The sequence below is a fragment of the Sus scrofa genome, chromosome 3, assembly GCF_000003025.6.
Source record: "Sus scrofa isolate TJ Tabasco breed Duroc chromosome 3, Sscrofa11.1, whole genome shotgun sequence".
Classification (NCBI taxonomy): Eukaryota; Metazoa; Chordata; class Mammalia; order Artiodactyla; family Suidae; genus Sus; species Sus scrofa.
In genome coordinates, this window is record NC_010445.4 from 52,900,344 (window position 1) to 52,923,884 (window position 23,541).

The 23,541-nt window shown below is 46.9% G+C and overlaps 2 protein-coding genes across 2 annotated transcripts in view; both read left to right on the top strand.

The window, feature by feature from the left end:
- Positions 1–8,866, top strand: part of RFX8 (RFX family member 8, lacking RFX DNA binding domain) — a 67,995-nt gene extending 59,129 nt beyond the window's left edge. The window contains exons 13-15 of the mRNA XM_005662358.2: positions 430–544; positions 4,351–4,652; positions 8,521–8,866. Of these exons, the coding sequence (XP_005662415.1) occupies positions 430–544; positions 4,351–4,652; positions 8,521–8,697 (594 nt within the window). The 3' untranslated portion in view covers positions 8,698–8,866. The remainder of the gene's footprint in view (positions 1–429; positions 545–4,350; positions 4,653–8,520) is intronic.
- The window catches only part of CREG2 (cellular repressor of E1A stimulated genes 2), a 59,546-nt gene continuing 54,136 nt past the window's right edge, over positions 18,132–23,541 (top strand). The window contains exons 1-2 of the mRNA XM_003124874.4: positions 18,132–18,916; positions 22,458–22,627. Of these exons, the coding sequence (XP_003124922.1) occupies positions 18,512–18,916; positions 22,458–22,627 (575 nt within the window). The 5' untranslated portion in view covers positions 18,132–18,511. The remainder of the gene's footprint in view (positions 18,917–22,457; positions 22,628–23,541) is intronic.

Below are 23,541 nucleotides of genomic sequence, written 5' to 3' on the forward strand. Positions count from 1 at the left end.
CAGCGCCCAGCTGTGAGCTTTCCACAGTCAGCCCATTCCTTCCCATCACGGTGGGAGTCTGCGCCCCTTCTCCACCGCATCAGACTCCACAGCCACTGCCAAGGAGGCTTCGGCGAGTCCGCCTGCGAGGTTCCTCTGCCGCTCCCTGTCAGTGACCTCTTTTTACAGATTGTGTGGGATTAGAAAAAGAAGTGGGCCACTCTAGCACCTCCTTCCTTCTCTCCCCCAACTTCAAAGGGTCTTGCCTGGAACCATCTCCATGGGAGATGGCGGGAGACGTGACACAGGCCAGGGCCTCCTCTGTCCTTGTCTTTCCTTCTTCCTGTCCCCATTTGGCCACTTGACTGTGCCTGTGCATCACCCATGTAATCCTTGATTTTTATCATAACCCCCAGCATTTTTTTAATTTTCTTCACAAAAATGTAACAGCCAAGCAGAAGCAAAGAGGAGTTTATCAGATTGGCCGCCAGCTTCCAGCTGAGATGGAATTTCCTTCTCACGGCCGTGAGCAGAGCTATGACCCTGTGCCACAGAGACAGCTTCGGTAAGTCCAGGGACACATGGCATGTTGTATTCTACCTTTCATAGATGTTATTGCAGCAGGAGTCTTTTCCATTTTGCTATATGGAACCCACTCATCGTCTTCTCACCTTTTTATGTAAAATACGGCACAGACACAGAGAACCAGACAAAACTATATTCATCTTTTTATAATGATAGGACATGGGATCACACCTCCCTCTGTCCTGCCATCATTATTTGACAAGCAGGAAACGTCTCCTGGGTTTGGGGGGGTTTGTTTTTGTTTTTGTTTTTTCCACACATGCAGCATGTGGAAGTTCCTGGGCCAGGGACTGAACCCTCGACACAGCAGCAACCTGAGCCACAGCAGTGACAACTCTGGATCCTTAACCTATTGCACCACCAGGGAACTCCTTTCCTGGGTTTGAATTGTGTCCTTGTGGACATTCTAAGAAAAGCCCCGAGCACCCTCTTTTCTCTGTCTCCCAGCTGAGATAGAGGGGGAAAATGAGTTCTTTGAGGGCCGTCAGATTTAACCTTCAGGAAGAACAATTGATAAAATCCCCACTGTGTGCAGAAGGTGGAAGAACAATTGATAAAACCTTCTATGTGCAGAAGGTGGAAGGTAAAGCAGAATCTGTTTTGCAAACTTTCTGTGCTGGGGAAAGTCACATCTGCCAAGCTGGGACCTGGATGCAGCACAGGAGTCTTGTGGGGAGGGAAATTCACCATTGAGCCCTCCAGACTCACCCAGGGGGTCACTCGTCTCAGCAGATTTTTGTGCATCCTTGCAAAGCCCCAGGCACCTTCCTGGGCACTGGGCGCCCAGCCATGGACACACAGCTCTCCACCCCATAAGCTCACACACCAGTCAGGGTGAGGAATCCCTGCCCCAGGGCTGCCCGACACCCTGGCTGCGGGTCCACAGAGCAGGAAGAGGAGACGAACCCTATTCTAGACCATTCTGCAAACACTGAGGCTCTTTAGAGGGTGGCGGCAGTGAGCAGCCGCAGAGGTGACCCCATTCATGATAAGGCTCCCCTTAGGGGAAGCTCAGAGGGAGGGCTTTATGCTGAGGCTCTGCCCAGGCAGAGTTCAGGTGCAACCACAGAAGGTTATCCAGGCCTGAAGTTGGTGCTTTGCCCTTTGTCTTCCTACCTCCGCTAAAGGCAGAGTATTCTCACTGTTACCAAGTGAACAAGTAAGTGTGCTTGGCCACAGTGAGGCCGCACAGCACTGAAACATCAGAGTTTGGAGCAGAGGAAGGTTTATTGCAGGGCCATGTGAGGACACAGGTGGCTTGTGCCCAGAAAACCACACACTCCCTGAAGGGTTTCAGCAAAGCATGTTTAAAGGCCAGATGAGAGAGAAGCATGGCTAGGGGGTGCAGACTTCTTGGTGCCGGCATCCTTTGTTCTTGCCGCTGTCCACGTAGGTCAGATCACTGCATTCCCGTAAGCCTCCAATGAGAAAAATGTTATTCTTTGTTCTGCAACTTTTATTTTTAAATTTTTTTTTTGGTCTTTTTTTTTTTTGTTTTGCCTTTTTTTTCCCTAGGGCCACTCCCACAGCATATGGAGGTTCCCAGGCTAGGGGTCTAATCAGAGCTGTAGCCACCAGCCTACGCCAGAGCCACAGCAATGTGGGATCTGAGCCGCATCTGCAACCTACACCACAGCTCACGGCAATGCCGGATCCTTAACCCACTGAGCAAGGCCAGGGATTGAACCCGCAACCTCATGGTTTCTAGTCGGATTCATTAAACACTGCACCATGACGGGAACTCCTGTTCTGCAACTTTTAATCTCTATGAATGGAAAAGTATCCAACTGAAGTGCACAGGGGACTATACTGAGTCTCTTGAGACAGAACATGATGTAAAATAGTATGAGAAAAAGAATGCATATGTCTGTACAACTGAGTCACGTTGCTGTACAGCAGAAATTGACACAACATTGTAAATCAAGTATACTTTACTAAAACATTTTTTTTAAAATAAACACATTTAAAAATCAAACATAAAGCAGAGCTATACCCTTCAAGGTCAGTGCCTTGAGAATGAGCTCTTTCTGTATATTGCAGGCTCGAGGCAATATTCTGAACTCCCAGCAAAAGCAGCAGAATACAAGGGTTCAAGTAAAAGGAATATCTAATACGGAGTCAGATTTGTTCGCCCCTCTTGTGACAACACTCGTTTTTCCTTTTCGTGTGGACGGTGGTTTCACAAAGTTAGACACGCCAGGAGTTGGTGGGTCAGGCTTATTCCATAGCCGGTCATGCCTCTCGCAGGGCCAGTATCACCAAGATCCATCAAAGAATATACAGCTTTGACGTGGACAAAAAGCATCAACACATCTTTCTGAAGTTATTGCCACATTCACTGTCTTTGAGTTATTTTACAGATCTGTCAATTGTATCAAACTGGTAATGATACAAATGATTATTCTGCACAGAAACGCCAACTAGCATATCTGGTGGGTGCAGTTGACTTCTGTCCTGAGGACATTTGCGTTTGGCATCCATTTGTAAGTAAATGTCAGTGGCATGCTTTACTGTCTCTGTACATGTAGTGCTTTGAATTCTCTTCATCAGTTGCAACATTTTACTCGTGCCCTCATTGATTGCGTTTCATAAAATCTCTGACATACATTCATTTTATATCTGCATGGGCTATGGTTTTACCTTCATTAAAAAATTATCTTATGGAGTTTCCATTGTGGCTCAGTGGGTTAAGAACCCAGTTAGTATCCATGAGGATATGGGTTTGATCCCTGGCCTCGCTCAGTGGATTAAAAGTCCAGTGTTGCTGCAAGCTGGGGCATAGGTCGATGATGAGACTCATCATGCGTTGAGCTGTGGTGTAGGTTAAAGATGTCGCTTGGATTTGGTGTGGCTGTGGCTGTGGCTGTGGTGTAGGCCGGCAGCTGCAGCTCTGATTTGACCCCTAGCCTGGGAAATTCCATATGCCGCAGGTGTAGCCCTAAAAAAAGAAAAGAAATTATCTTTTAGTTGAGTTCCCACTGTGGCGCAATGGGATCAGCAGCATCTCTGCAGTGCTGGGACGCAGGTTTGATCCCTAGCCAGCACAGAGAGTTAAGGATCTGGTGTTGCCGGGAGCTGTGGTATAGGTCACAGACGTGGTGTAGGTCACAGATCCTGCATTGCTGTGGCTGTGGCTTTGGCCAGTGGCTGTAGGTCTGATTCAACCCCTAGCCAGGGAACCTCTGTATGCCTCGGGTGCGGCCCTAAAAAGAAAAAAAAAAATGGAATTAGCCAGATCTCCCCCCTACCCTTGTTTCTTAGCTGAACATCAATAATCCTTTTCTTTTCTGGAAACAAAGGCCTTGGGATTTGTTTCGAGCCATGCTCTGTCCTGTTCCCCATCCCCCAAACTCCCTCATGACAACCCTCGCCGGCCCATGTGAGAGAAGGCATCCCCTACCCACTTCCCTCCAGGAGATGCAGCCACACACGTCATAGCAGGTCCCTCGCATCCCCACGTGCCCACCTTGGGAGGCCAAGGGACACGTCTTCTAGCTCTGAGGACAGCACCCCTTCTCCAAGGGTTGCTTTCTTCTCATCTCACATGGGCTGGGCTTTGCCTTCCCTTTCATGGCTCAGGCCATCAAGCTTTCCATCCCGAAGCCACCTCTCTGGGGTCCTCTGAGTGAAGGATGTTACGCAGGTGGTGGCCCCTGCCGGAGACCCTCAGGATCAGCCCCTACAAGGGAGGCTTAGCACTCCAGAAAAGCTGTCATTTCACAGGGATCTGTTCACTTGTCCATCTGTCTGTCTGATCACTCTTTTGGGGTTGTTATTTCAACGTAGGCTCCTGGCATCTGTTTCATCTGCTGCTCTTGGAATATGTGATTCACATACTTCAGTCCTGCATAGAGGAGGATGAGGAGGACGAGGACGACGTGGGCAACCTCCAGGAAGAGCTCCCAGAGTACCAGTGGCCTGTCCAGCCAGACCAGGGGCTCACGCACCCTCCAGAATCCTCTCCAGCTCAGGAGCATGACAGCCCAAGCGAGGAGCCCCTGCGGGTGACGCTGAGACCTGGGAGCCAGAGCTGCTGTGCTGTGGTCAGGGTCCCAGGCTTCCTGGTGGACACCGCCACGGGCAACAAGGTACAGACCCCAGGGGGCCCACCTTCAGCACAGTGTTTTCAGGGACATGAGAACTACCAGGCGATTAGGAAACCCACAAAGGTCACGTGGTCCAGGCAAGGATGCGGGACTCTACATTCAGCTTTGCTTTGGCTGATTTTGCCAGGGGAGAAGATAACAGTGTGTCTAGTGACCACCAGTCAGCTCAGGTCCCTGGTCCCCCTGGGACCTACCCGGTCCCATCAGAAGTGTGGATTGCCTGTCCCTTGCCTTTCTTGAGCTGGCCTGGCCTGCTTAGACTTCTGAGCAACTGGTCACTGCTCCTGCTCAAAGGTGGGGCAGGCACTGAAAATGCTTCTGCATTCAATGAAACACTGAATAGTCTGAACAGAAAGGATTTCAAGAAGATGGAATTGGGGTACATCTTGAAAGATCTAAAAACAAGAACTGCTCTTTATCAAATCCCTCCTGGATTCCCTTGCTGTGTGTTATCTCAAAGCCATACACCCTTGCAGGATATCGGTTCTTATTTTTATGCCATGGGTGAGGAAACGGGCTCAGAGAAGCCAAGTGAGCTGTACAGAGTCACACAGCAAGTAGGCAGCAGAACTGAGGTGGGAGCCTGGTCTGCCTGACCTCAAGTCCATTCTGCTCCCACAGCACCAGGAGGGACGAGGGAGATCCAGCCCCCAAGAAGAATAGGACCCAGCTTTGCAGAGGTCTGTGATGGGACCTTGAATGCTGGGAAGAGGAACCAGACAGAGGGCTGGTGGGTGGTGGAGGGAGGCTGGTTGGGAAAAAAATCTTAACAACAATTGTCAGTAACCATCTCTAAAATTTCTATACACATTTGGAAGTTTAGCATCTTCACGTAGCATTTCTTTCACGCCCACTGGTTCCCCTTTTGAGTCGATGAGGAGTTTGTTTCGTGGGCCACTGAAGGCAGAGGCATGACCTTGACCTGGGAGAAACAAGGTCACGGCCACTGACTGCTTCACAGCCCATCTTTGCCACAATCCTCTGAATAACCAGAACCTTCCCAGGGTCCTTCCCTCTAACCAAACCCCATTCCAAGCTCCCCGGGGTGCTCTGCACTTGGACAGACTGAGCAAGACCGGAGGAGATGCCCACTGCTCTGGACGGAAATAATAGGAACAAAAGAGCCGCCTCTCTCAGGGTCACCAACCCTGTCTCTGTTCCATCTCTGTTTTCTTACTCGACACAGTAAATTCACACATCCAGCTGCCTTCGGCGCTCCTGCTGGTGCTGTGGATTCTGACATGTCTGTAAAGAGAGGGTTATGTGAAGAGCCTGGAAACCTGAAATCCTGGTCCCCAATCAGGGACCCCATGGTGGGTGCTGGGAGGCCCTAGAATAGGAGCAGTTGGGGGCAGTGAAGTCCTCACCTTGGCTACTGATTCTGGGCTGTGAGCAGACAGAAAGCCAGCTAGGTCTGAAGAAGGGCTGGGATGGCCAGGCTGTGCCCAGGAGAATGTCTCTCCCTGCCCCTGACCCTCTGGAGAACACAGCCCATCCTGGGGCCACTGGGAGCTCACTGAGTCACGCGGAGCCAGAACAAGACACGCATCTGTGCTGGACACTCAGCCCCCACCCATGCAGGTCCCCACTCACTGGCTGGGGCCAGAGACCAGCTGACATGCCCCTTGGTCACCAAGGCAACAGGACCTGAACTTTTACCTCTTGGCCACAGTTGGAAGAGGGCAGAAAGCAGATGCTGCTGGGCTCTGTGTGCTGGACACTTAGAGGCATCATTTCAGCAATGCAATGAGACAGTGCTGTCCTTGCCCCCATTTCACAGATGGCGTGACTGAGGCTCACCAGGGCTTGGTTGAGTCATGCACCCAAGGTTACTTTGCTAATAGCCAGCAGAGCAGGGGCCAAACCCACATCCTCCCTCCAGACTGTCCTTTCCTGCACCCCCTCTCTCCAGAGGCTACTACCAGGTGCTTTGATTCCAAACGTGGTGAGTTGGGATTAAATGAAAAATTCTTCAAGTCTGATGATTTGGGAAAATAAGTGGGCAGTTCTGGTACATAACTTCTGGGTTCAAATACCCCCGTCTTCTGCTTATTAGCTGAGAACCTTGAGCAAGTTGCTTAATTTATCTGTTCCTCATCTACAAGATGGAAATAAATATATCTAATTCCATAGGGCTGTCATGAGGTTTAAATACATTAATTATTGTAAAATTCTTAGAGCATAGTAGGTCCCCACAACCCTAGTTCTTGTTATTATTTCTCCAACAAAACCCCCTCATCTGAACACTTTTCCGTAACGCTCACTCCCCTAGGCACTCTGAACTTCCTTGCAATGGGGTTTGACCTACATTTAATTGGTGGAAATCAAGAAGACATTAGATATTTAATTGAACTACTTAATAAAGCAATATAAGCAGATAAATGTCAGATAATCCAAGGCAGTATGCATTAGAGATTAATTAAACCCGTCTCTGCTCATGCATGCCTGCTGAATTAGCTATAATGACTTAGACAATCTAACACCAAAAAGTGATGCTCGTCTGATTTTCATTGCATTCATTATTCAGCATTTGCACTCACCATCAACCAAAAAGCACACCCTCTGTGTCCCATCTGCACTCATCTGCCGTAAGTTAGTGCTCAGTCAGCTGCACCTCTGGGGCTGCCTTTGAACAATTCAGCACTGCCTTGCACCTAAGGTAACAACTAAAATCAGCAGTCCCCACGGCCACATCCATCTGTCGCTCTTCTCCATTCTAGCGGTGCTCCAAATAGTAAGAAGCCAAGGCATGTTTAAGAATAAAAGGAAAAATCACACTGATGTTAAATACAGGCACTCCCTCTTTAAAACCTATGACACAGTTTTTAATTTAGGTTGTATACTGAAGGATTAAAGCATGGCAAAAATATTTTAAAATGTGACTCTCCAGTCATAGGGTAAAGATGAAGATAGGATTTTTGTCTTTTGAGAGAAAGAGAGAAGAAAAATTTCTTTTCATTAGTTGGTGATGGGTGTTATGGAATTTAGAGAGAAGAGGTGAGAAATGTAGTTGTATTAACCCTGCATTTGAAGTTATCTTGTGCACATCTTTATCAAAATATGTTAGCTTATGGGGAAGTGGGGGAGGGGAGTTATTGAAGAAATCAGACCAAGAAAATACATTTCTTGCGGTTTGAAAGTAATCATGTCCAAGGGTTTGCCCATCTTCCGGGCACCCTCAGAGCTAAAGGAGAGATGGCACGTTATCCTCGTTTCTTGGATAAAAAGACCCATTTAGGCAACTAGGCGACTCTCTGAGAGCTGGCACCAAAGCCAACATCAGAATCTGTGAACCTTTAAGTCTGTTATTACCCAGTAGAGTGTTCACATAACCAACGATGGTTTTCACAGGTTATCCCCCTTACCTACTGTGATTTGATGGGTGATGAAGGGAGGGTCTGTGTGGAAACTTGAGCCCATTTTGTCACTCAGAACTGCCTTCTCGAAGCAGGATCAGTGCCCATCTAGAAGGCAGCCAAGGTGATGAGCATCAGCACACAAAGACCTTGGGACATTCCAGAGCTTATCTGGGCTCTCCATGTCTTTAACGGCACAGTTGTTTTTCCTCTCACACACGACTACAGGCCCCCTATTCTTTTCCTAAAGGGAGCACACATGCTCCCACTCCCCAGGGCCCCTCCCTCTGTCTTGCACCATCCTGGGTTTGCAATTCCTTCTACAGAGTCCTCGCCAGCCTCTGAGTGGTCCCCTGCATAATGAGGGTCCCCTGGAAGTGTAGGGGCCCAGGGTGGGGTGAGAGTGTGGTGGAAGAATTCAAAAGGTGTGTCCTGTAGCAGGGAATAGCATAATTCTTTTTTATCTTTTGCTTTCAAATCTTTCCCCCCTGCAGCTCATCCAGGTACTGCTGGAAGATAAGGCCACCGAAAGCACCATCAAACTCAGCCTGCCTTTGGGACAAGAAACCCTCATAACCCTGAAAGATGGACAAAAATTTGTGATCCACATATCAGATGTATCCCAAAGCTCTGAAAATATTTATTTTAGGGAAAGCAATGCTGATATGTAAGATAATTTACTTGACTAAGACATGAAACAAAAATATTTTTTTCGTTCTTAAAAATATGGTAAATGCTAACTAAAGCTTTCATATTCATAAGATTATAGGTACATAATAGATGTAGCATTGTTTCTTGTTTATGTGTATTTCAAAGAGTTGGTTTCGATGCATCATATAAACTGGATTTAGAGAATAATCTTTGCTTCTGTTGCTTTTCTTTGGCTCTTTCCCAGTATTTCTATGGGACTTAAGAGAAATTTGAGAAACCCTGTCGGTAGTAAAAAATATGGATCATTTTCAAAGAAAGAGAAAATGTGCAGAATACAAACTGATACAAATAGTCAAAGACCCATGGTAGTATTTTTCTCCCCCGGGGTAGGGCAGCAGTCGGAATAGAATTTGTTGGACAGTCTTCTCAGGCGGTGAGGACGCATAATAGGGAAGAACCCTTGTGTTGTATTACAAATTAATCCCCAAAGGGCGGTTGCCTGTAAACTTAAATGCTACCTAACAGCCCATCTCTGGGAAGCTGCCTCCTGGGTAATGAGCATTGAGCTAAAATACCCTTGTTTAGGTCCCAGGAAACACGCTGACCAGGCCCACCTGGGGATGGCTGCAGGAAGAAGTGAACACATCCTCTCCAGAGGCTGATGGGAACCAGGAAATGGTCGGCTTTACTCCCGCCCCTCTGAGCAGAAAAGGAGCCTGAATTCTAACTCAGGGAAGGGGGGAACATGAGTCTACCCTCTTCTTGATCACCTGGCTTGCTGGATAAAATCACTATTTCTTGTCTCAACAACTCATTCCTCCAAGTATTGGCTTGTCTTTTGGTGAGTACTGTGAGCACGGACGCCGCAACAGAAGAGAAAAACTTTATCTGCTAGCGCTGTTAGACTTACAGGTCCATTAAAGCCTCCCAGCTTTGCTTCGTTCACATGGTATCTTTCTTAAAGTGAGATAGAATTATGAATTCAACAGTGTCTGCAACAAAGGAGGACATAGAGCTGATGCTCTGTCCCCTCTCAGAAGCAAAATCCTAAAGACTCTTGAAATTAAGCATAGCTCATTGTTAAACCAGATCCATTTTTATATAACTGATAATGGTACTTGGAAGGAATTTAACAATTCATGTTTAAGATGGTTTCTAGTATCAGTGGAAGTAAGAGAATATTTTTTTGATCTTCTTTAACCTAAGACATGACATAAATTTTAAAGGAACATCAGAACTCTGTCACTAGGTTCTTTAAGAATTATTCACTTTCGTGGTTTAAAAAGTCATCCTCTTTTAGAGCCTTTATCACTTCATTGAATATGTCATCTCATTCCTTACATAAACTGGGAGTGGTTATTTGTCAAAAAACAACTCAGAGAGGGAGTTCCCATTGTGGATTAGCCGGTTAGGGACCTAATGTTGTCTCTGTGAGGATGCAGGTTCCATCCATGGCCTCGTTCAGTGTAAGGATCTGGCGTTGCTGCAAGCTGGGGTGAAGGTCATAGATGCAGCTCAGATCCAGGGTTGCCATGGCTGTGGTGTCGGTTGGCAGCCTCAGCTCTGATTTGACCTCTGGCCAGGGTATTTCCATATGCCAAGGGTGCAGCCCTAAAAAGAAAAAAAACACAATTCAGAGACATTTAGTCCTTGGCTCACAGTCCGGTGACTGCCTATCATTTATGTGCTCACATCTAAGTAGGCGGGGGGCTAAGTCAGGGAACAAAGGCAAAGTCTATGGGTCTGGGAACAGTGAATTTCATTTGCATAGTTTGGGGTAAACTGATTAGCTGAGAGCTAGCAGAGGGCACTCCATCCTTGAAAAGGCCACTCAGGTTATCCAAGAAAATGATTCCAATTGTTTATCTGTGGGGTTAGGAGTTAAGAGAGGGGTTGGGATTGGGTAGTAATGGAGAGGAGAGGAAGGGGGCTTTTTCGACCCTCATCTGTTCCAGTTCTTGGTCTGCGGGTGGCCCTACAGATGTTGACCTTGGAAAAAATGTGTTTCAAGAATTCGGATTTGCTTTGATTGCTTTTCTGCGTACGTTGCATGTGACAATGTATTTTTTAAACCATAGAAGTCAGTGCCCACATGTGGAAATTGGACTGTAGGCTTCTGGTGGGCGAGAGGTTGAGCCTTGCACAGGAGGTTTTGAAAAGTGGTGTGAGAGGGGACCTGCCCTGCGGGTTCATCTCTGTTTCTCCCTCCCCCTTCGAGCCCACCCTCCACCCCCATGAGACCAAGAATCCACCCGCGTCCACCTCCCCCACCAGGGCCTCGGGAGGGAACACAGCTCCAGCTGGGAGATGGGAAAAGCGCTCGTCTTCAATGAAGCCTGACGTTGTGCTTATTACACTGGACTGGACACTTTCATTACTGAACAGAGATTGTTCTCATGTTTGAAGGTCACGGGTGGTCTTCTGCTATTGGAAAGTGAAAAGGAACGTGCTCAGCTCCTCCCCCCAACTTGGATTTTTATCCAAGAGTCAGAAATAATCCACAGAGCAGGTGGCAAGGGCGGTTTTCTGCTGGCACCATCTATCAGTTTGCTACCACAGAGTAACAAACTCGTCCTCTCTGGCTTAAAAGTGTCACCATTCTTAGCAGATTAAGGATCCAGCATTGTCTCTGCTGTGTTTCAGGTTTGATACTCAGCCAGGGAACTTCTGCATGCCATGGGGCGTGGCCAAAAAAAAAAAAAAAAGAAAGAGAAGGAGAACAAAGCTGCCATTTATTTATTATCCCTTGCCAGCTTGCAGATCGCTTGGATGGTTCTGCTAATCTGGGCTGGACATGGCGAACCTCGGCTGGGCTGGCTCAGCCATCTGCTGTCCCTGACTGGCTGGTGGGGTCTGGCAGGTCTAGAATGACCTCTCTTGGGGTGAGAACACTCTCTGTGCTCCCACATCCCTCCAGCAGCCCAGCCCAAGCATGTTCTCCTGGCAAAGCGAGAGGCCAAGAGGGCAGAAATGGAAACACACAAGCAGGTTGGGATGCCTCTCCTTGCATCAGTGTATTCCTGTCGCCTTGGCCAAAGAAAAGGAGAGAGGGCCCTAGGGAAGGGTTTGCACACAGAGGAATCAAATAATCAGTTTTAACCTCCCTTGGTCAAGGTCAACTCTATCTATTGACAAATCATTTTTTAATTTAATTTTTATTTTATATTGGAGGATTGTTGATTTACAATGTTGTGTTATTTTCAGATGCACAGCAAGGTGATTCAGTTATACATACACATGTCCATTCTTTTTCAGATTCTCTTCCCATATAAGTTATTAACAGAATATTGAGTAGCGTTCCCTGTACTAGACTGTAGATTCTTGTTGGTTATCTGTTTTATGTAGAGTAGAATGTATCTGTTAATCCCAAACTCCTAATTCAAATCATTATTCCAAATGTTCTGTGAGGGACCCAGTCTTCCAGTGGAAATGACCTACTCAAGGTTGTCCAGGCGGCAGTGAGACCCTGATCATCAATACAGATTCCACAGTCACCTATTGTGACATTTTGACAGCGCTGCCATCATGCAACCTATCTTGACAAGAAACATGAACATTTGATTCTTGGTGCTGCATAGAGGCAGTAGCAGTTTCTGAAACATTAATTTGGAGTAGGAATGAGACCTTGTACAGGTGGAAATCTCCCCAGGGCACCTCACTGATTGTCAGTGTGGTACTTACAGCAAGAGAAGCACATCAATTTTTTCTTCATGTAATAATAATAGCTACACCCACATAAATCTTGGAACCTAAATTTCCATATGATGAGTTAGAGGCCCACTAACATTCTGTCAGCAGATTTCTCCAAAAACAGAAATTTCATCTAAAATGCAATGATGTGTCCCCAGATTAAGTGGTTGGCATGTATTCTTTTACCAGGTACTTTGTTAACCTGAGGGATCATCCAGAAACAAAGAAAGCAGACATCTCCCTGCCCTGTGGAAGTGAAAAGATTCAGAATGAGCCTCCCTAAAATTGCCACTTTGGCAGGGGGACCCTGTGAACTTCAGAGAAATTGGATGCCCTAACAACTTCTGGTGATGATCACTGAGGATTTGCTTTTAGCTTTTGTTTCTAATCATTAACTCAGAGAGACCTGTGTACCCTCCAGCCAGTTTCCCCCACTATTTATACCTTACATAATTCGATTGCACTGTCAAAAGCAGGAATTTGACATTGGTGCAGTGGGGATGTATACTTCTATAATTTTCTTTCTTTTTTTTTTTTTTTAAATGGCTCTACCTGGGGCATATGGAAGTTCCCAGGTCGGGAGTCGAATCAGATCTGCTGTTGCCAGCCTACACCTCAGCCATAGCAACTCCAGATCCCAGCCACATCTGCAACCTACAAAGCAGATCGCAGCAATGCTGGATCTTTAGCCCACTGAGCAAGGTCCGGCATTCTCAGAGAGACAGCATCAGCTTCTTAACTTGCTGAGCCACAATGGGAACTCCTGTTCCATGACTCTCTTAACACCTGTGGATTTGTGTAACCACCATCACAATCAAGATATGGAACTGTCACCACCAAGATCTCCCTCATGCTTTATAGCCACACATACTTCCCAATGCCATCACGAACCCTTAGCAACCACTCATCTGTTTTCCACCCCTATACTTTTGTCACTTTGAGAGTGTTATATAAATGAATTCATACAGGATGTGAACTTTGAGTGTTTTTTTTTTTTTCACTCAGCATGATGCCCTTAAGATCCACTCAAGATGTTGCATTTATTAGTAGTTTGTTTCTTTTTAATGCTGAGGGGCAGGCAATCCCTTGGTATGGATACATGGCTGTTTGTTTAACCATTCACATATTAAGGGACATTTGGGTTTTCTCCAGTTTGGGGCTATTACACATAAAGCTGAATGAACAGTGGCGCATAGAGGTTTTTTGGGGTAATATATGTTTTTATTTCTCTGGGATAAATGCCCAGGCGGGCAATTGCTGGGAAGTACAGTAAATGTGTGTTCAGGTTTTTGTTGTGGTGGTTTATTTGTTTTTTAATTTTTCCCCCACACACATGGCATACGGAAGTTCCTGGGCCAGGGATCAAACCTGAGCCACAGCTCTGCAATGGCTGATCCCTAATCTACTGCGCCACAGCAGAGACTCCAAGGGTTGTTTTTTTAAAATTGCCATCATTATTCTTTTTGATGCTCAAATTATTCCGTCTTCTCACAGTGGAAGGCCTTTCAAGGTGCCTCTTTTGACATGATCCATTGGTCCTTTTTTAGCTGCTGCTGCTTCATTTTTTTTTTTTTTTTGACTTGAGATGATATCCTGAGCTCATCTGTACATTTCCAGCACCAATTTTCTTTCTTCCTTCCTCTCTTTCTTTCTTTCTTTTCTCCCCCCCCTTCCATTTTAAGTTTACTTTATTGAAGTAGAGTTGATTTATAATGTATTCATTTCTGCTGTTTGGCAAAGTAATTCAGTTCTTTCCCTCCCTGTCTTTCTCTCCATTTTCTTTTCTTCTTTTCCATTATGGTCCAGCCCCAAACTTTAAATCATGCTTTGTTACCTTTGACTACGTGACTCTCACTGTTCTTGACAAAGTATTTGTTCGTGGGAAGTAAGATGTAAGCAACAGATCTGCAATCCGTTTTCTCCCGTTACAGGTCAAATCTGCTTGTACATATACCAATGACCAATTTCCTGCAACTGAACTTAGTATGCGCTAGTGGGGGGCTCCTTTTCTGTAATAGCACACACAGAATGGTTCAGGATGGTTTACAATAAAAAAATCTGAAATCCATGGAAAACGTTACTCAGTCAAGTCTCCAAGTCCTAGTTCAAAACAGCTCCTGTTTTGTAAGTGATAGGGCCTCATGCAAAATTTAGCGACCTCAGGGAGTACTTCTCACAGTTCTGGAGGCTGGGAGTCCAAGATCAAAATGCCAGGTGATGGATTCCTGATGAGGGCTCTCTTCCTGTTTGCAGACATGTGCCTTCTTGCTATGTCCTTCCATGGGCTTTCCTCAATGCAGAAATACCGTGGGGCACAGTAGGACCTCACAGGGAACTATAGCCAATCTCTTGGGATAGAAAGTGATGGAAGATAGTATGAGAAAAAGAATGTATATGTATACATATGTATGACTGAGTTACTTTGCTGTACAGCAGCAATTGACACAACATTGTAAATCAACTATAATTTAAAAATATAACAGCAGGGCTGGGGTCTAGAGGAACTCTGTCCCTTTGTCTTCTCATGAGGCAATTAATCCCATCATGATGGCCACACTCCCAAGACCCTAATTTAACCGTAATTACCTTTCAAAAGCCCATTCTCCAAAGTACCATTACATTTGGGGTTAGAACTTCACAACCACAAACGAAGAGTTTGAGGGGCACAAACGAACAGTGCGTGACCAATAGTCTTGTAGAAAGTTAAACATATACCTACTCTATGACCCAGTGATTTTATTCCTAGGTATTTCTTCAAAGGAAAGAAAATATATATTCACAAAAAGACTCGCAGAAGGATATTGAGTCATAATAAATAACACCTGAAAACAATACTAATCACCATCAATAGAATCCTGGAGAAACTAAATTTCAGTAAGTGGATTGTATTCATCTGCCTGGGCTACTATGGCTACAAAAGACCACAGACTGAGTGGCTAAAACAACAGAAACTTATTTTCTCATCCTTCTAGAGGCTGGGATAACCAAGATCAAGGTTCCAGCTGATCTGGTTTCTGGGGAGGGCTCTCAAATCTGACAACTCGAAGACCCGGGGACCATTGTGGTGAGTCCCAGCCTGAGTCTGAAGGCTCAAGAAGCTGAACAAGGGCAGACGGATGTTGAATCAGGCAGAGAGCAAATCCTCCCTCCTCTGCCTCTCTGTCCCATTCAGGACGTTAAGGTTTGGATGAAACCCATGCACCTTGGTGAAGGCGATCTTCTTTAGTCAGTCTGATTCCAGTGCTAACCTCTTCCAAAAATGCTCTCACAACCTGCAGCATATGGAAGCTCCCAAGCTAAGGGTCCAATAAGACCTGCAACTGCCAGCCCATGCCACAGTCACAGCAATGCCAGATCCTAGCCACATCTTTGACCTATACCACAGGCTTATAGCAGTGCAGGATCCTTAACCCACTGAGCAGGGCCAGGAATTGAACCTGAATCCTCATGGATACTAGTAGGCTTCTTAACCTGCTGGGCCACAAAGGGAAATCCAGATTAGCATTTTAATACATATTTAATTGCTAAGTTTTCAGGTGAAAGAAAGAGTCTTACCTCGTCAGATGAATCTGCTTTCTGGTAAAAAAGAGAAGAAGAAAATAGTTGACATTTTAGTTTTATAATTCCATATTGAGCATACAAATGCATTTAGCTTCCACAGTTACGGTTAAACAAAGTGGCAATAAAGTTTGGGGCAATTGATACACTAAACTAATTTTTTGTTTGTTGAATGGTATCTTTAATGTGAATAATATCTTTTACCATAAAAAAAAAAAGCTCTCACAGACACACCCAGAAATTACGTTTTACCCACTATCTGGGGATCCCTTCGTCCATTCAGGTTGACACATGAAATTAACCATCGCGACCAGCCAATGGCAGTTTGTGACCTGTTTGTACACTGAGAGCCTGGTATAGAAAATACAATTAATTCTTACAAATCAATACTAAAAAAGCACAGGCAACCCAATAAAAATGGACAAAGGACATTAACAGGTATTTCACAAAAAAAGGATGTCAGCTGGCCAATACATGTATGAGAAGGTGATCAATCATATTAGCTGTTAAAATAAAAATGGGGTATCATTACTCATCCACTGGATTTGGGTGGAGGTCAGAAAACCCCTCAACAATCTGTGTCGATGACGATATGGAGTAGTAGGAACTCCCATACACTGATGGTAGCAATAAACTGGTAAAATGATTTTCAAAGTTGGTGTGACATTATATAACAAAATGAAACCTACTTGTACCCCAGAACCCACAACTCCGCTGCAGGTATGTAGTCTAGAGAATGCTTGTGTGTATGCACCTGTGCCTGAGCTCAGCTTCCTCCCAGGAACTGAGCCCATTAAGAGGACTTGCATGTAGGGGTCACTCTAGCCATTCTGAGGCTGCATCATTGAGCTAGTTACCACTGTGAGCAACAGGGGCTCAAATCCTGTTGGAGATGCTCTGAGGAACTGTATAGAGTGACCTTCAGAATCGTCCACTTGTGGAGTTCCCTTCGTGGTGCAGTAGAAGCAAAACTGACTAGTATCTATGGGGATGCAGGTTCCATCCCCTGGCTTCGATCAATGGGTTAAAGATCCGGTGTTGCTGTGAGCTGTGTTGTAGATCAAAGATGCAGCTTGGATCTGGCATTGCCGTGGCTGTGGCATAGGCCAGCAGCTGTAGCTCTGATTGGACCCCCTAGCCTGGGAACTTCCATGTGTCATGGGTGCAGCAGCTCTAAAAGAGCAAAAAAAAAAAAAAAAAAGAAAGGAAAGGAAAGAATCATCCACTTGTGACTTGGAAGAGGGGAGTGTTTATCCTCTGTATTTTTGCACCCATTGGTCAAAGGTTGTCCCAATGGGGTGTCACGGTTCAGCACTCCTGGGTTTTCACATTGCTCAGGGGGAACCCTACTCCATGTCCCACAAGGCAGCTGGCACAGAGGCGGAGGCAGAAAGCAAGGGGTGTGTGGACTGATGAGGTGAGCTGGGGCTGTCTGCACTGCCATCAGCTGGTTACGCACAACAACTGGAGAAAACAGAGAAGTGGAGAGGAAGTGGGACAGGGCATCCAAGAGGCCAACACACCAGAATACAAGACTGTTCATAAAACTTGATTACTGGAACCATGCCAAATTTCCATCAATAATAAAATGTGGGAGTTCTGTTGTGGCTCAGTAGGTTAGGAACCCAACTAGGTAGGATAGGGGTTTGATCCCTGGCTTAGCTCAGTGGGTTAAGAACCTGGCCACAAGGTGAGGCATAGGTCACAGAAGGTGGCCTAGATCCATCATGGCTGTGGCTGTGGCTGTGGCTGGCAGCTGCAGCTGCGATTCTTAGCCCAGGAATTTCCCTATGCTGCAGGTGCAGCCCTAAAAAAATATTTAATTTTAAAAAAGTTAGACAATGTGTTTAAATGGTGAGGGTTCATACAATCCTCTGCCACCCCACACTGGCTACATTCTGGGTGCTGCCTCCTCTTTATTGTAGTTTATATGTAGTGAACAATGTGATACTGCTTTTAGGTGCACTGGCGGCAAGGCCCTCAACATTGCAGCAGTGCGTCTCACACAGCAAAATGTAAGACGGTCGTGGTCCTTACAGAGCAAGAGGATGGCCTTTGGTCTCAGACGGACTTGGTGCTAATCTTACCTTCTCCGTTTGCTCAGCTCCCTCCTCTGTGAAAAGAGAACCATCCCTACCTTGCACATAACACTCCACGCTACACTCTGTTCTAAGGCTCTCCAAATATTAACCCGTTTCATCCTCCCATCCCTCACCCCCATGATGTAAATACTATTTTCTTCGTTTCTGAATGAAGGAACCGGGCACAGAGAGGTTACGTGACTTGACAGGGCCACATAGCTGGGGAGTGGAGGAGGGCACTGAGCCAGGATCTGAACGTCCCCCTGTCTGGTTGCAGAACCCGCGCCAACCAGCGAGGAAGGAGCGCATCCTCGGGCCCCGCGCGCGGTGAAGACTGCGCACCGGGTCTGCAGTGCGTGCAGGAACCCCACCTCTCCACTCGCGCGACTGACAGGGCGGCCCCAGGGCCCCATCCGCTCACTTGCGGCAGGGGAAGTGGGTCCCTTTACGGGTCCGCCGCCGGGGGGCGCTGCCCGCGGTCCCCGGGGCCGGCGCTCTCTGCAACATGTCTGGGCGCCGAGGCCAGCGGCCAGGGCACTGCTTGTGCTGGCTGCTGTGCTGCGTCCTACTGTCCCCAGCCGCGGGCTACGTGATCGTGAGCTCCGTGTCCTGGGCGGTCACCAACGAGGTGGACGAGGAGCTGGACAGCGCCTCCACCGAGGAGACGCTGCCCACGATGCTGGAGGACTCTGGCAGCATCTGGCAGCGGAGCTTCCCGGCCTCGGCGCACAAGGAGGACGCACACCTGCCGCCCCCAGTGGGCGCTGCCGGCGCCAGGCCGCCCCCAGAGCCTCCGGGGATGTTTTCCTACCGGCGCGAGGGCGGCGCGAGGCTGCGCCCGGGCACCGCCCGCTTCCTGGCCCACGCCAGCGCCTGGGGCTGTCTGGCTACCGTGTCCGCGCACGAGAAGGTAAGCCACCCGGCCGCGAGCTGTGCGCAGGTGCGTGCTCCGCGGCGGCCCGGCACACCCAGGGGACAGGGAGGGGCTCGGGCCACTCCCGAGCTCGCATCCAGGTTTAGCAGACGTGCGCGCGGGGAGCAGGGGGAGGTCCTGGATGGGACGTGGGCATCGTGCACTTAAAAGAACCAGATTGTGCTTCGTGTACCTTGGCAAACAGGGACGGGGGGTGGTGGTGAGGGACGACACGCAGGCTTCCTGTCAGGTGGATGGGGACCAAAGCGGGGTCTTGAGATGGCTAAAGAGGCGTACAAATAACCAGCGCCCGACCAGAAAGTGGACAAAAAAGCCAGAGCCGCCTTTCACATCACCAGGTAGCGCGGGCAGCCCCTCCCCGCCCGCAGACGCGAACTGCCGCGTCCCTTACAGACATGGAATCCAAGCGAGGACTGAGTGAAAGACAACACCGGGGCTTAGAGAGAAATTTACATTTAAAACAGAATAGAATTGGAGAATTGTTCTGGAAAGCAGGCTTATTTCGCGAAGTGCATAAATGTTGGAGTGACAGCGCTGTTATCAGCTACAGCTTTTGATGGCTCAGTTCACAGATGTTTTAGTCACCTGTTAGACAGGCTTCCACCTGAAGCTGAAATGATGTAGATAACCTGATGAAGACGTAACATCCTTAAGTATACACTGTCCAGAAAGCTAATAGGGCTAAGATAGATGTAAGGGTTTTACTACAGGGCAGTAATTGGAACTCCTATTTACTTCATGCAAAATAATAATAATAATAATAATAATAATAACTATTTTATGGAATGTTTGGACAGGGAGCACCAGGTTCTGGGCTCAGCACTAGGTCTCATTAGCCCTGAGACTGAGACCAGGTCACTGGGGTCTCCACTTTCCTCATCTATAAAATTAAGTGATTGACTAGGTAATTTTGAAGGTCCTTTTTTTCTTTAAATATATATATATATATCTTTGAATAGATATATATTCTTTATATATATGTGTGTGTGTGACAACTTTATTCTGATAATGGCAGTGATCTTGAACTTCCTTTATAATATTTTTATAATAATACCTCTGGAGTTCCCGTCGTGGCTCAGTGGTTAACGAATCTGACTAGGAACCATGAGGTTGCAGGTTCGATCCCTGGCCTTGCTCAGTGGGTTAAGGATCCGGTGTTGCCATGAGTTGTGGTGTAGGTTGCAGATGCGGCTTGAATCCCGTGTTGCCATGGCTCTGGTGTAGGCCAGCAGCAACATCTCTGATTGACCCCTAGCCTGGGAACCTCCATATGCCGCAGGAGCAGCCCTAGAAAAGGCAAAAAGACAAAATAATAATAATAATAATAATAATAATAATTCCTCTGGAGTTCCCATTGAGGCTCAGTGTTAACAAACCCAACAGGTATCCATGAGGATTCGGATTCAATTCCTGGCCTCGTTCAGTGGGTTAAGGATCTGGCGTTGCTGTGGCTGTGGTGTAGGCTGGCAGCCGCAGCTCCAATTAGACCCCTAGCCTGGGAACATCCATATGCCACAGGTGTGGCCCTAAAAGGACAAAAAAAAAAAAAAAAAAATTGCTCACAGTTATATCTTATTCTCTTAAGATACAGCTTCAGAAGATACAAAACTTAAATATGAAGCTGATCTTGGTTTCAAACGTAGATCACTTCAAGCAATTAAACATCTAGTGCCAATGTATTCAAGGTATTTTGACTTCCCTTTTCCAATATTGACATCTAATGCAAATCCAATCATTTCAGAGAACATTTACCTTCTGCCTGGCATGTGTGCAAAACATGGCTCTAGCCAGTTTGTGACTGGCTGAGAAATCAGATCTGGGAGTGACTGATATTACCATTTTGGAGGATTTCTTAACATTGGGTTTTCTTTTTGTCTTTTTGCTATTTCTTGGGCCGCTCCTGCAGCATATGGAGGTTCCCAGGCTAGGGGTCCGATCGGAGCTGTAGCCGCCGGCCTACGCCAGAGCCACAGCAACTCGAGATCCAAGCCGCGTCTGCAACCTACACCACAGCTCAGGGCAATGTCAGATCGTTAACCCACTGAGCAAGGGCAGGGACCGAACCCTCAACCCCATGGTTCCTAGTCGGATTCGTTAACCACTGCGCCACAAGGGGAACTCCAACATTGGGTTTTCTTAAAAGATTAAAGCCACCCCTTATCACAACTCTACACACCGTTATTATGTGACACTTTAAAGACAAAAACAGCCCTGAACATGTAAAGATAGAATGCAAGAGGCTGGACCCAACAGGGTTTGGGAAAGACCTAAGAAATATTTGTGTATGTGTCTGAGAATTTCACACACGCTACTGGATGATCATGGGCAAAAATTGGTTTAGCCTATGTCTCCCTTGAAGCTAAAAGGGGTAAAAAACTAAATTCCCATAAGTTGCTAAATTATAGAATGAAAATGTTATTGATTACCATGAAAAAGATGACTAATAAATGAGAAAGTAGGGCAATTCTAAAGGAAAAAATAACAGGAGTTCCCATTGTGGCTCAGTGGTTAACGAATCCAACTAGGAACCATGAGGTTGCAGGTTCGATTCCTGGCCTTGCTCAGTAGGTTAAGGTTCCAGTGTTGCAGTGAGCTGTGGTGTAGGTTGCAGACTCTGCTCGGATCCTGCGTTGCCATGGCTCTGGCGTAGGCCAGCGGCTACAGCTCCGATTGGACCCCTAGCCTGGGGAACCTCCATATGCCGCAGGAGCGGTCCAAGAAAGGGCAAAAAGTCAAAATAAATAAAAATAAAATAAAGGAAACAATAACAGAAAATTCCTTGAGTCCAAGGACCAGTTAAGATGTTAGGTTACTGCTTAAAATTCTATCCTGAAAGTTGCCACAAGTTCTGGGGGGAGGTGGTGGAGGCAGTGGGGCTCCCAGGGGAAGCTTGTGGGAAAGGTTTTAGCACCCGCCTCAACCCATTTATAAATTTCATTGCCTCTCTCCAAAATAACTTTCAATTTAATAAATGGTGTGTGTTTGCTGTGTACCTGCAACTTCAAGAATAATGCCCCTGGAGTTCCTATTGTGGCTCAGTGGGTTAAGAACCCGACACAGTGTCTGTGAAAATGTGGGTTCAAGCCCTGGCCTCGCTCAGTGGGTTAAGGATCTGGTGGGGCCACAAACTGTGGTGTAGTTTGCAGATGCGGCTCAGATCTGGTGTTGCTGTGGCTGTGGTGTAGGCCTGCAGCTGCAGCTCTGATTTGACCCCTGGCCTGGGAACTTTCATATGCCCCAGGTGTGGCCTTTAAAAAATGTAAAATAAAATAATTCCCCAACCAACCATCCTGTACAGAATGCCACTGCTGAGCTCCTCTATAAAAATTCTGGAGCCATCACTGGAAGAAGTGGATAGATTGGGACCACTTAGGTTTCATTTATGACCTGTCCCAACCTCAGACACGCTGCCCCCACCTCCCTGATGGAATACTTCCTAGTCAGAGATACAGACTGAGCTCCCAGCTCAAGTCCATCCACAACCTGCCTTAAAAAGGCCTTTTTTGGTGTTTGTTAGATGCCAGGACTGCCATTTGGGAACTGTCTGCCCATCAGTGATGGCCCCTTCAACAACAGCACTGGCATTCCATTCTTCTATGTGACTCCCAAGGACCCCGTGGTGGCGGATCTGTTGAAGAACCCCATGGCCTCGCTCCTGCTGCCGGAATCCGAGGGAGAGTTCTGCAGGTAGATAAGGGCTGGGCTTGCCCCTAGATGGGTTGTCTGCATGGGAGGGAGGCTGTGGCTTTAATGGGGCCCTGGGATGCAAAGCCATATCTGCACCATCGGCCGGGGGCAGGTTCTGGGCTCACCTCTGGGTCTCAGCAGCTCCAGGCTTCAGCCAGGTCACTGAGTCCTCCACTTTGCTTTCCTCATCTACAAAATTAAGTGATTGACTAGGTAGTTTTGAAGGTCCTTTTTTGCTTTAAAAATGTGTGTGTGTGTGTGTGTGTGTGTGTGTGTGTGTGTGTGTGTGTGAGTATAAAGAACAGCTTGGTTTACTTATCTGTCATATGTATATAATATATATGACAACTTTCATCTTGATGATAACAGTGACCTTAAACCTCTTTCACAGCTTCCAAATAGTTTTTGACAGTTAAATCTTGTGCTCCTAAGACACACCTTCAGAAGACACAAAGCTTAAATGTGAAGTTTTTACACATCTGGTTTAAAACACAGATTGTGGAGTTCCCACCACAGTGCAGTGGGTTAAGAATCCAGCTGCAGTGGCTGGGGTCACTGCGGAGGCATAGGTTCAATCCCTGCCTGGCAAAGTGGGTTAAAGGATCCCACCAGGAGTGCAGCTGCAGCTTGGATTCAATCTCTGGCCTGGGACTTCCATATGCCCTGGATGCAGCCTTAAAAAAAAAGAAAAGAAAAGAAAAACAGATTGTTTCAAGTGGTTAAAAGTCTAGTGCCGGAGTTCCCGTCGTGGCGCAGTGGTTAACGAATCCGACTAGGAACCATGAGGTTGCAGGTTCAGTCCCTGCGCTTGCTCAGTGGGTTAACGATCCGGCGTTGCCGTGAGCTGTGGTGTAGGTTGCATACGCAGCTCGGATCCCGCGTTGCTATGGCTCTGGCGTAGGCCGGTGGCTACA